The 13,338-nt window shown below is 43.3% G+C and overlaps 1 protein-coding gene across 1 annotated transcript; it reads left to right on the forward strand.

The window, feature by feature from the left end:
- The first annotated feature begins 1,181 nt into the window (after positions 1 to 1,181).
- Positions 1,182 to 12,492, forward strand: onecut3b (one cut homeobox 3b). The gene is made up of 3 exons (XM_088311283.1): positions 1,182 to 2,247; positions 7,638 to 7,726; positions 12,133 to 12,492. Exons 1-3 carry the CDS (start codon positions 1,182 to 1,184, stop codon positions 12,229 to 12,231), a joined length of 1,254 nt encoding a protein of 417 aa, XP_088167409.1. The 3' UTR covers positions 12,232 to 12,492.
- Positions 12,493 to 13,338: the final 846 nt, after the last annotated feature.

The following is a 13,338-nucleotide window of genomic DNA, read 5'->3' on the forward strand; positions in this document are numbered from 1 at the left end:
CAATTGTACGTAGTACAAGTGTATTATTTTTTATTTAAAAAATATATATTTGAGGGGCCTAAAAATCTAATAGCTGTGACCCCGAATAAAACGAAAAACAAACTGGAAAACGCATTTATAAAACACTACCAATTTATATTGCAGCTTAATTGTACACCAATGCATTTCTGATTTATATTCGATCAGATTTTGTGCTTGTGCCAAACATAATTTAAGAAACGACAGTATTCTTTTTTTTGCAATTCTCACTCTACTTTCTCGCCGTTAAAGGTAGCTAAACCTGAGTGATGTGCAGCGATCCTGCTCGATCCTAACTTTGTGACCTCTGTAACCCCCCACAAGCCCATCCGTAGCCCCCCCCTTCTACCCGAGTTTCGTCATTAATCTCTGTCAGTCAATATTTCGATCAGCTTTATCACTAAGCGTATAAATGCAAAACCATACAGTCCGTGGGAAAACAAAAACAAAAGTTTATCTTCAAAACAGCTACATCTGTTCGGAAACAGAAGCAGATTTTTGCTAGTTTTGCACGTTTGTCTGTCCCTGCAAATACCTGACAGAAATACAAATGTCACAATATGCGTCGTTTCTGCGAGAAATCAGGGGTGGGGGCTGATTCTTATGGACACATTTTAGTGCTCATTCCATGAAAAACATGATACAATAAAAAAAATTGTGATGTCCAGTTATTAGGAACATTAGTGGAATTGTTTTCTAACAGGTCCTCTGAAGTTGTTTGATTTTTAGATCAAATGTTTCCCACCATTGCCTGCACTAAATGACCGCAACACCTCTTAAAAGTGTTACATATCCACCGTGGCGAATCTTATTTCCACGCAGTTGAAAGCGTGGTGGGGGCGAAATCTGTGCGCGTGGCCGCAGATGCGCGTCCACGCCTATCAGGCACGCGGATGGGAGCGCTGTTGGACCAGAGATGAGATATAACCGCGTCCTGCCACACTGCGCGCTTAAAGCTCCACGACCCTGCGAGGACGCGCCACACCTGCGCGCGTGGGAACAACACAAGTTGTCCACGCCGGATTGGACGGATCGAACGTTTCTAATCGATGGATCGGCGTTCACATGTTTTGGTAATTTCAGCACTCCGGGACGGCGAGGAGGCTTAGGGAAGAGCGAGAGACACGGGTGAGGGTGGGGAGGGAGAGTTGGAGGGGGGACAGATGGAGCTCACCATGGAGAACCTTCACAGCATCTCTTCGCACTCCCAGGTGGGGAACCTGATGAGCTCGCGGCCGTCGCCTTCCCCCAGCTCGGCATCACGGAATCTGGTGTCTCACACCGCCGGCACGCGCTCGGCGATGGTCTCCGGCATGACCTCCATCCTGGAGAGCTCTGGCGGAGACTACCGGCCCGATCCGTCCGCGCTGTCCGGACACCTGCACCCGTCCATCAGCATGTGCGAGAACGGGATGAGTCTCAGCAACACGTACACAACCTTGGCCCCGCTGCAGCATCTACCTCCCATCTCTACCGTGTCGGAGAAGTTTCACCATCCGCACTCGCACCATCACGCCGCGGCCCACCAACGACTCTCCTCCGGGAACGTCAGCGGAAGCTTCACACTGATGCGGGACGACCACCGCGGGCTTGCCCCCATGGGCAATCTGTACAATCACTACCCCAAAGAGATGTCCGGCATGGGTCACGGCTCACTGTCCCCGCTGCCCAGCGGCCTGGGCTCCTTGCACAACCCCCAGCAGCCGCTCTCGTCTTACGGCCCGAGCGCGCACCTGCCCGCCGACGCCAAGATGCTTTCCCCGGTGTCGGGCTTCGAGTCTCACGCCTCCATGCTGTCCCGGAGCGAGCAAGAACACCTGGCGAGGAGTTTAGGAGGCCACGGCCACAGCATGATCGCCAACTTAAACGGCATGCACCACCACCCGCACGGCCACCTCCACTCGCAGCCCGGCGGCGCGGTGATGCTTGCGGAGCGCGAGAGGCATGGCCACGGCAGCGGGCAGGGGGTCGCGGGCTCGGGGATTCAGGCGGAGGAAATCAACACGAAGGAAGTGGCTCAGAGAATAACAGCTGAATTGAAACGATACTCCATCCCGCAGGCCATATTCGCCCAGAGGATCCTGAGCCGGTCCCAGGGGACCCTCTCGGACCTTCTCCGGAACCCCAAACCCTGGAGTAAGCTTAAATCCGGCCGAGAGACGTTTAGGAGGATGTGGAAGTGGCTGCAAGAGCCGGAGTTCCAGCGGATGTCTGCTCTGAGACTGGCCGGTAAGAAAGTGTCATTTTATCACTATTACATCACAGAATTGATTCGAACTTGTAAAAGGACCCAATCAAGTTGCACGGGCCTCACATTTCAGCACCATGGAGAGTGTGTTGCTGCTAAAACAAAGCCCAGTCTTCAGCACTAATCCACCCTGAGCAGTGTTTCCCAAGCATGAATTGGATATGCTAGAAATGTCACTGCACATACCCCCCCCCCTCCCGAAAAAAAGTCACAAAAGAAAATGACACGCAGGTTCATTACGTACCTGCTGCCACATAGGAGCGTTTAATTGTTCTTGTCATTATATGTCACTGGCAAGCCTGGCATAATTTAATATTACTTTTAATGAATCATTTTTGGACAAATTCAATGAAATTGAATAATTTCCAGCAGCGCAACTGAAGAACACTGACCTATTAAGCAACATTGTTTTCTACTCTTACAAACTGCACCTGTCTTTTCATTTTCAGCCCCAGAGCACCAGAAATGCACAATAAATAAAAATGCAATTTTCAGACTGTAAACAAGACTTTGCGCGGGAGAAAGCTGGGGTGACCCCAGGCTGCTCGATCAATACGCCGGTTCCCACTACCCCTTTTAAATGTGCCACACAGATCAATACTCGTATCAGGAGCTGAAAGACGCAATAACCACATGCGCCGTGCAACTTTTCATTAAGCAGACTGAAGGAAAAGCTTGAAAATTAGAACACAACCGGGTGTGAAAATCGGTCGACACGAGTGAGCGTAACGCTATTTTGATACATGAAGCATTAAAAATGTGATTGGAAAAGTATTTATAAATATTTGGATGACACCGTTCAGCTATTTGTCAAAGATAATTGACATCTCATGACACACACTGCAATCGACATGCATGTTCATTCCTCCTGTGACAGTGCCAATCAAAACATACATGGCAGTACCTGAAATATTGCAAAAATCTGTATTAAAAAAAAAAAAAAACAACGCTCAATTTTGATTGACACTGTCAGCGATATATTCCTTTGAATACAGAGGGACTGCCCATTTATTTCAATATTTTGTTTCAAAAAGTGAACGATTATAGTGCACCACATACCAAGTGAAATACTTCAATCCTTTACTTGACTGAATTTTGATGACTATGGCAGAAATACACAAACATAATAAATAAATAAATCCAGTGTGTCACTAAATATTTTTGTGACCCACAACAAAAAAAAAGAATCTCAAACACAAATGTTGGCCTTCGTGTATTAAAGTAATCTGCTTTGTTGAGCCTCTGTTTATTGACAGCATCACGGCGGTGTGGCATGGAGGTCATCAGCCGTTGGCACAGTTCAGGTTATTATTGCTGCCCAAGTTGCTTTGATATCGGCCTCCAGATTATCTGCATTTTGGGGTTTCTGTTCCCACATCTTTCTTCAGGACTAAAGTCCATCAATTTTCAATGGAGTTTAAATCAGGCCAGTTTGCTGGCCAATCGAGGACTGTTATTGTCCGGCTGTGAAATCAGGTATTGCTTGTTTTATCTTTGAGGGCATGCAGGTGCCAAATCATTGTCTCCCAAAAGCTCAGCGGCAGCAGGGCTGTGAAATTTCCAGGTAGATATCTTGCGTTGACTGTGGACTTGATAAAAGACAACGGAGCCACAGCAGCAAATGACGTGGCTCCCAAACCATTATGGACTGTGGAACCTTCACACTGGACTTGAAACAGACTTTTGTGCTTCTCCAGTTTTCCTCCAGACGCCTCCCAGAGAAACGCTGACATGCAGACGTCTATATCTGTTGGTTCTTGATGTGTACTGACACCTTATGAAGCTCCTTCAGATTTTTGGAGTCACCATTGCTAGACAGTTACAAGGCCGTGGTCATCCATGTCACTTGTGCACATTTTCCCCTTCCTCTTAACAGTCTGTTCGTGTACTTCCATCTAGCGCTCTGTGAGCATCAAGCTTCTTTTACAATTTCTTTTTGAAACCTTTTTTCCTGATGGAGGGTGTCAATGATGGTTTTCTGCACAACCGTCAAGTCAGCAGTCTTCCACATGATTGTGAAACCAACTAAATCAGACTTATTTGAAAGCTGAGGTAAACTAGTGAAGGTATTTTGCGGTAATTAGCTGACAAGATTGGGAAACGGGGAGCTGAACTTTGCCAATTTGTGAAATAATGGGTTTTTATCATTTTATTTTTGGGTCTTTCTGCCATAATCATTATAATTTAAAAAAAAAACAACTTAAAGACGAGATTTGTTTTTCCTTCTCTGTGTGGTGAACTAATCTAACATAATAATTTCACTTTTTGAGACATTTTTTTTTTAAATAAATGGACTTTACCTCGATTTGCAAAAAATATGAACAGATCTTATTATGATGCATTACAGCTCGATTAAACAGCCAGAATAATAACAATTTTAAATTAATACCTTTCTGCAGTGTCAGTCAAAACTGAGCATAATTACATTTGTAAAGGCAGAATAGTCGATCGAACTCTGAATATTACTATTGTTGGTGCAAGATCATCAAGGGGTTCTGCAGAAAATGACGTAATTTCAATTAGAATGACTATTTATCTCTGTTCAATCTATCTATGACATCAACGTAGAGTGGCAGGCCGAACAATTAAGCGTAGAAGATGGCAGAAGGTTCAGTGTATCGCGTTTTCATTCACGCACCAGAAAAAGTCGTGCCTTCTGGCAAGTCTATCAGCTTTGTGTTCAATTAAAAATATGCAGATTTCACACGGAGAAATCCATTTTGTGAGTCAATTGACATCCTCGTTATTTCTTTATTCAGACTTTTTTGTGACATTTTACTTTGGTGGTGTGCCGTGAGATATTTCTTATACGTGTCTTAGTTCAATAAAGGCTGGCTATCATTAAGACAGACAGAGATGCTTAATTTACACAGAGATCTTGCACCATAGCTGCAGTATAGAAGATTTGTCATTTTTTTGCCTTTTACACTTGTTGAAATTGTGTTAACTTGACGCAGGGCAATGTCAGTGCCATGCGAAGTGTTCACTAAACTTCCCATTCTATTGTTGACATTAATCCCAAAAAAATTCCAGCATTTTCAGTTAGTGTAAAAAGAGATGTTGTTTAGATGGCTCGATAGATCAACATTTAAACAGTCAGATAGATAGATAGATAGATACAGTAGATGTGGATTATCAAATGAGGTTGTGAGTGCCATTAATAGTGTAACTCTGTCCTTTTTGTGTTTGCCTGGCTTTGCACATTGGAAATCAATAGTGCTGTTTCCCAATCTCCCTTCCCCCTTTCTACATATTTCCCCTCCACGCTCTGCAGCATGACAGTAACGTCATGAAAACACAACCCTGCTGGAGAACCTCAGTAACAGGCAGCCAGCTGGTTTACCTTGACGAAACGTAATGCATAATGGGCCGGAGGATGCAGAGGGTGAACGCTGAGTGAGCTAAGACAAACAGAGCCTCACTCTCACGTTAACGCAGACTCAACTCTCTGAGATTCACCGGTGGATTTTGCACCGTGGGATCCGAGTTGGATGAAAGCTCAGTTTAGGTGGTGTGATGATATGGAATAAACGAGCTGCATATACAGTATAAGGCAGTGAGATGCCATTGATTGAGTGAAGGCGGCCAGGTCTGCGCTTTGTGTGAACAGCCTGATAGAGGCAGGCGAGTGAAAGGATCAATAGCGACCTTAATAATTGATAAGTATGAGGGAGACGGAGGGCCGGGGGAAGAAAGGCAAGGCAGAAAGTGGCGGCGTAAGCGGCTTGTAACAGCATCTTCTAGGTAAGCAAAGTCAAATCTGCGGTTTAACACCCCATCGCACAAAAAGCAGTTTGGGGAGAACACCCCTCAACATCCTAACAAACACGGTGTCGATTTACATCCGCAAAATGCTAGAAAATACAACCAGGAGGCCAAATTGTGACAAAAGAGTTTTCCATGATTGATATTTGATCACAATGGAGACGCTGACGCTTTCTGCTCATGTCAGCAAATCTTCATAGGCATCCAAGGTTGTGATGACATTTGATTTTAAGGCTTGCTTTATGGCCTTTGTGCAGTGTGTGTGTGTGTTCACATACATGTGCGTGTGTGACTGGGTTATAGAGTGTGTCTGCACTATACATTGTTCAGGCTTATCTGACTCGCTCTGAATCGCTATTGATTTCCTCTCTTCGGTGCTCTCCTCCTCTCCTTCCTTCCTTCCCTGGTTTCCTCATCCTCATTTCATGTCTGGCTCTGGACCAGCACATCGTTCCTTTGCGCTGTACCTTTATTTCCTCTCCATTGTCTCCTAAAACACAAGTGTGGAATACTTATCAACTGTGAGAGTGAAGGGACAACATTTGCTAATTTTTATAGCAAGCTTCAACACCAACATCAAATATTTGCAATTATCTTTCATGACAATCAGAGTGAATCATTATTTTCCCTTCTGACGTGGCCACACTGAGATCTATTTCATAATTATGACGTAAATGTGATTTGTGTGTAAGATTTAATGTGGCGGGAAGAGGAAATGTATTGCAGCAAATGGCTGCACAGTGCTTCAGTTTATTCATCCTGTTCAGTCATTTAGATTTAGTTCTAATTTCAAGGTCTTAATCTCTGAGAGCAAGATCCACAAAAGCAGTAAAGTCTGGTTTAAAAGCCAAATGGAAGGTTAATGTCTCTTAAAACTAATTAATACCAGTATATCAGTGATATGCAGTTTGCTGGAGTTGTGTTTAAAATTGGAGGTTAATTTTTTTTAACCCTTATGAATTATTTTGTTTAAAAATTTATTTGGAACTGGTGGCAAAGGTTCAATTAAATTGAAGTTAATTTGTGGAAATATATTTGATTATAAAAGTGTGACTTTATTTTTAGGTACTTATACTATAAAAAAAATAAAACCTTAAGTTATTTCAGTTCGATTTTTTGGGGTGTGGGGGTCAGGGAGTTTTTTTTTTATAAATACGTTTTTAACAGTTAGGCAACCTTTTTTTCGAATTTATTCGCCTGCAAAATAATAAAAAGATGGAAATTTCTCTATTTAGGGTGACATTAGATTCGGCGTTTAAACTTAATTTGTAAACGCTTAGGAAAACGGAGAAGGCATAAAAAACAAAAGCCAATAAGACGACCGTTTACAAGCCATTCAAAAGCTCCCCATCGCTTTTCTCGACAAGACAACACGCACTTACAATTGACAACTAAAGGAAATGTTTCAAATAATCCACTCGTGATCAATTGCACCGTGCGTGCGTGCGTGCGTGCGTGCAGGCAGCCAGGGCCGCTGTGTGCTTGTGTGCGGGAGGATGTTGCGCTACTGGCGGCCAATGAGAGGGACCATAATCTGATCAATAAGCGTACATCTTGAGAGGTGTGACACACAGTGATTGACACAAAACTGTTTCTCGCCTTACAGTAGTCCGACCAGGGCGGGAGAGGGCCCGTCTCGCCGCACACAAAGCCCGATCTCATCCCTCCGTCCAGGGGTCGACTAGCAGCAGCACGGTGCGGTTAGTTCACCGTCTGCCCCCCCCCCCCCCCCCCCCCCAACTCCACCCCTCTCATTTCTCACACACGCACGCACATGCACTTCTTTTTTTAAATGACGTTTTGCTTCAATTGAAAAATATTTGTTTTCCTATTATTTGATTTTCTTTCTTTGTAGTTAACACAACTACCGATTTTTAAATCGCACTTAAAAACACGAAGTTTCATGTCCTTGATGCACTGTGACCATCTTGTGGGGAAAAAAAAACACTTTGGGGCTTCACTTTTCGTATTGTACCTTCATTATGATAATGATGCTCAGTTTTGATTGGCATAGTCAACATTTTTAATGTACAGTATAATGTAGAACTGTAATGCAGTATACTGAGTGGCATTTGTATAATTCTGTAAAATACTTGCGAAAGAGCCTTTTTTGTGTTAAATATGTTTTTTTTTTTAAATAAAAAAAAAAGTAATTGCGCTTTATGAAAGTACAATAACTTATGTACATAATGTGGCAACATGTGCAATCAGTAAGGGTCCCAGGGAGGAAGCATGTTTTATTAATGCATCCGAGCCGCTCCTCCCCGCGAGGGTAATTATTTAAAAATATATAAAAAGGAAGAATATGTCAAATTTGGGTCTCAAGCCAGACTGACTATTATATTTTGAGAGGTTAATGTATTACAGTTATGCACCACTACAAAGTGCAACTACATACACGACAATTTTTTTTTAAATATACATCACACTATGTGCCAATTTTCCAAAGTGTTACCCAACCTTTTTGAGCAAAAGCATACCTTTAACATGAGAAAAATTTCACAGGCAAGCAAAAAAATATAACATCTCAAAGCTTTTTCTCAAAGGGAAATACACATAACAGAACAAAGGCACATTTGCAGTAATTAAATAATAATTTACACAAAAATTCTGTGACAGTGGATAATTTGTTGTGGCACAGGTATTCCCAATTAAGTATCCAGTGCAATTATGCCATTGTTCATAAACAATTTAGTGAGCAGTCGTGACCTCAAAGCAATACAACATCTGGCACCTGCCTCCAGTGTACATTCCGGTAACCAGTTTCACCGTGCCACCCGGTCACAAAACTCTTCAGTGGTGAAAGCACACAAACAGGAGACAATCATTTACGTAATCTTTTGGTTTAAACCAGCATCTGCGATAAAGTGGCTGTTGTTGACATTTGAAAAGAGGCAAAAGCCACTCGAGACTATGGAGTGGAGGCGCTTGTCCCTTCAGAAAGGCCCGTTTGATAATGAGGCACCTAAAGATAGCTCGGCGCTTTGCTTCTCGTCTCAAGAGAGGACAGTTTAATGAGATGCTCCCTCTTTTACTTCCCTGTGGTCCTATTCATTGCTGTGGAACAGACCGTTCAGGGGCACTATTTGAAATGGACCTATTGATTATCTGAAATATGTATTGACCGCACTCAGACCTTGTGCAAAGCAGGCCTCATTGTGCTCTATGCCAGTGGTCCCCAACCGAATGCACAAGATAGTAAACAAACCTAACTATTAATGTGTACCGGAGCTCCTATCATCTGTAATATAAATATTCATTAAAATAATATAACTCACCACTATGTAGACTCCGTTCGAGCCCTGATGGTCCCATCTGGAAGTGGAGGCAGACAAAAGACACACGAAGCTGACTTGGCAATAAACAAAGAGGACCTGAATTTTTTTTTTTTTTTTTAATTCTTGCGAGTTTCTCTGAAACACTGCTTTTTAATTAGTTGAAAGTAACTGTTTCTCCCCCAGGGCGGGAAAGATGTGGTCAAAATAAAATAGATCTAAGGATGTACAGTGCAGAGGAAGTCCACACACCCCTGTTAAAATGTGACCAGGCTGAATAATTTTGAAACTTTCCAAATGATTTAAACAACCACTCAGATTCAAACTTGTATTAAATGAGTCAGCACACACCTGGCACCATTTGAAGAGCCTCTGATTGACACCAAATAAAGTTCAGATATTCGAGTTCTAGCTTGTCCTCAGATGTTTCTTCTTTTGAACGGAAACCTGAATGTTTGGCTCTCACAATGACTATATCCCCAGTTCCAAATGAATAAAAACACATCCCTAAATATTAATCCAAAATAAAGTTCAGTTGTTCTAAAAAAAAAAACCTTTCCAAGCTTATGGTAGAAAGGTTTTGAAATGATTCCTCTTGTTTATTAGATCAGAAAATTGAACAGGGTAGTGTACAGTACATTTCACATGCACGGTTTATAACTGAAATCATTAAAACAAAACAAAACAAAAAAAACATGCATAGTGGTTCGTTGGGAACCTCTGCTCTAAGCTACATGGACGCAGTTGAACAGCGGGGAAGCAGAATAGTGTTGGCACTGCGAAATGGCCGGAAGCCCAACTTGTTGGAAAACAGGCATTACATATTAAATTATCACTATATTAGCACTAGCCTTCAGTCATTACATTAGGGAGTATTGAGTTTAGTTTGAGATAGCACTTAGAGAGCCTCGAGGAGATTCTGGCTTGGCTGAACCTGAACCAATTGAATAAACGTTCCATGAAATGGTTCGGATCAATCAATATGGGGGGCTATCAATCTGAGTGCAAATTAAAACAATTGAGGGGAAAAAACAACAAGGGGCAGACAGGCAGAGATGTGCACATACCAGTAGAAATCGTTTGAGATGATGCTTTGCTTGCAGTAACAAACATGTGAAAAATGAGGACCCAAACACACGCATGCTCACTCAGTCATGCATACGCATGTGCACGTTCATATTGATCTCTCCTCACAGTCAAATCTGTTTACTGTTGTTGTCTAAACCTGCTGTAAAGTCATCAATCATGTGCATGCACCACCTCCACTCTGCGGCCAGCCTCATTGCCTTTCTTCTTCCAGCTCCTCCTTCTGCTCTCTCCTCACCCCTTTGCCTTTCTCCTGCATGCGCGCGCGCACACACACGACAAAACATTTTTTTTCCAAAGCGACATAGCTTTGCGCACATATTTATTTGAGACATCCTCTTTGTTCTTCAAGTGATAAACAACGTCTTCTCATCTGTCTTCAGGCGCGCTCCCGAGTCATATATACCACGCGCACATACAATCCGCACGCACCCGCTCCAACCCGACGCGCACACGCGCACACACACCTCGGCCTCGCGGATCGATGGCGATCGATCCGGTGGGGAAGGGAGCCCTGATTACTGGACCACGTGTTCGGGAGAAAACCGCGGAAAATCGATCATTGCAGCTTTTTAGGGCAGCAGAACACAACAGACTCCCTCTCGCCTTCACAGCCAGAAACGAGCCCCACTGACGGTGCATCTGCGCGCGGAGAGGCCCGCGTCTTTGTCAGCATTTCACACCAAGCGCCTCCAACTTTCAACGAGCCACACAAATAGCCGCAATCAAGGCGATTTATCCACGCGTGACCCACCACCTCCTCCCCAAGATCGTTGAGGAGAGCGAAAGGGAAGGAAGACAAAGAGAACTATCGCAAACATTGATTCATAACTTCACAATCCTCTTGCATTAACATGAAACTGTGTCAAAAATCCGAGATGATGGAGTGCATGTCCTTAAATACACGCAATATAATTCTACTGTTCTCTAAGGTGTAATATGTAGTTGTGCCAATGCATTTTCATACTGCATTGGAACAACTAAAACAATTCTAATAATAATAATAATATTTTTTTCCCAACTTTCTTTGGAGAAAGACATGAAAAATCTCACAGCATACAATCAAACAAAAATGCCACAAAATAATTTCTATTTACTCAAGTGTGAAATTAAGGGCTGTTAAGCGGAACACTAAACTATTATTCAATTGTATGAATGGCAAGGTGGACACACCGGTAAATTGCACCTTCTGTCTTCTGGAGGAAGAGCATTTAATTGTCTGCCTCTCACTCAATAGATGAACAAAGATTCATTATTTGTGTAAATAAATAACTGGGACCTGTCCCAAGAGAAATTGAATTTCCAGTGACATCCTTGATGAGTAGTTGGGAGTCACTTTTCTAGAGTGTATCACAGCCTTTGCCATGTGCTGAAGTGCAGACCACTTATTTTTGTGGACTTGATTTGCTTGTGCTGGGATAGTTCAGCTTTACAGGTGCCACATTTAAGGGGCAATGACCTTTACATCGAGTGCATCTGACATGCCGTGTCTTTTTTAATAAAGTGGATGACAATTTAATGAGATTACTTAAATACTATATGAACAATGGCATGCATGCGAACAAATGTTCCATTTTGTTTGTTTTCAAATATTTTGTCACGTCATGTTTTGCAGTCATATAAGACGAATGTACTAGAACTCCTTATTTGAAAAAAAAAAAGAACATTTGAGAGAGACTAAAATGCACTTTTCCCGTGATTTCTTGTCCTCCAAATTGCCCCTTCCCCTTGTGTCTCCAGCATGTAAACGCAAGGAAGAAGACCGAGGACGAGAGCGCAACCAGGTGCCAAAGAAGCAACGACTGGTCTTTACAGACCTGCAGCGTCGTACCTTGGTAGCCATCTTCCGAGAGAACCGCCGTCCCTCCAAGGAGATGCAGATCACCATCTCCCAACAGCTGGGCCTGGAGCTGTCCACCGTCTCCAATTTCTTCATGAACTCGCGCCGCCGCTGTCCGGATCGCTGGGACGCCGAGGAGCACGGTCACGGGGCGCACGGCCACATGCACGCTCCTCACAGACACGGCAATGCCAACTCCTCGCCCATCCACCCTGGCACCTCCTCGGTCAGCACTTTCTCCAAGGCCTGAGGGAGGTCGCTTGAACACAAGCTTGGAGGACGGAAAGGGGGGGGGGGTATTTAAATGAAAGCAGTGAGCTACAGGGTGTGTAGTTGTTTTCTTTAGATCTTATTCATCTGCTCAAAGTGCTGACACGAGCAGATGAATCAGATCATTTCTGTTCTGAATGTTACTATCAGGGGTGAACTCTTCATATACCAAAGATACAGTCTCTTTTCGCACGTGGCTGACACTAAAAGAAGAGGATTAGACATAAAGCCAAGGCCTTGAGAAGGAAGGGGTTATTTTTGCTTTAGGTTTTGGTGCTGGTTTGCTTCTTTTTCAAAAAGATGTTCCTCACAATCAGACAGCAGATGTGCCTGCTGGGCCGCAATCCACCGCAACTCATTTCACTAACACACAAAGGTTAGTGGTTAGTGTGTGGGTGTCAAGTAGTCCTTTGACCTGCTAACCACATGCCTTCTCAATAATCTGCAACACTGCATGTGTGTATCACGCGTGTGCATGTGTCCAACATTGCAATGCCCTTTGCAACAGTCGGCCCAGAATAACGCTGCCACCTGCTGTCGATTTCAACCACGTCATCTAGCATGTTTGTGTCCGGTGCAGTCTGAGCTCTTAGGTTGCACCAAAAACACAGCAAACACAAACCAAAGATCTAACTTTAGTGCATTAGCATTATGCTCGAGGACTTCCTGTGCAAGCAACAAGCACACAGAAGCAAATTACCGTATTTCCTCAAATTATGGCCATGGGGCATTTATTTACTCAAGTGGAGAGTACTAAAGATTCACCGGGGTTGAGTTGTTCAGAAGGTGAAAGCTTTCATTTTTGCAATGAATTTTTACATTTAAAATAATGTTAC

The sequence above is a fragment of the Idiotropiscis lumnitzeri genome, chromosome 12 (genome assembly GCF_059441095.1).
Source record: "Idiotropiscis lumnitzeri isolate Australia: NSW breed Sydney's pygmy pipehorse chromosome 12, RoL_Ilum_1.0, whole genome shotgun sequence".
In the NCBI taxonomy this organism is placed as follows: Eukaryota; Metazoa; Chordata; class Actinopteri; order Syngnathiformes; family Syngnathidae; genus Idiotropiscis; species Idiotropiscis lumnitzeri.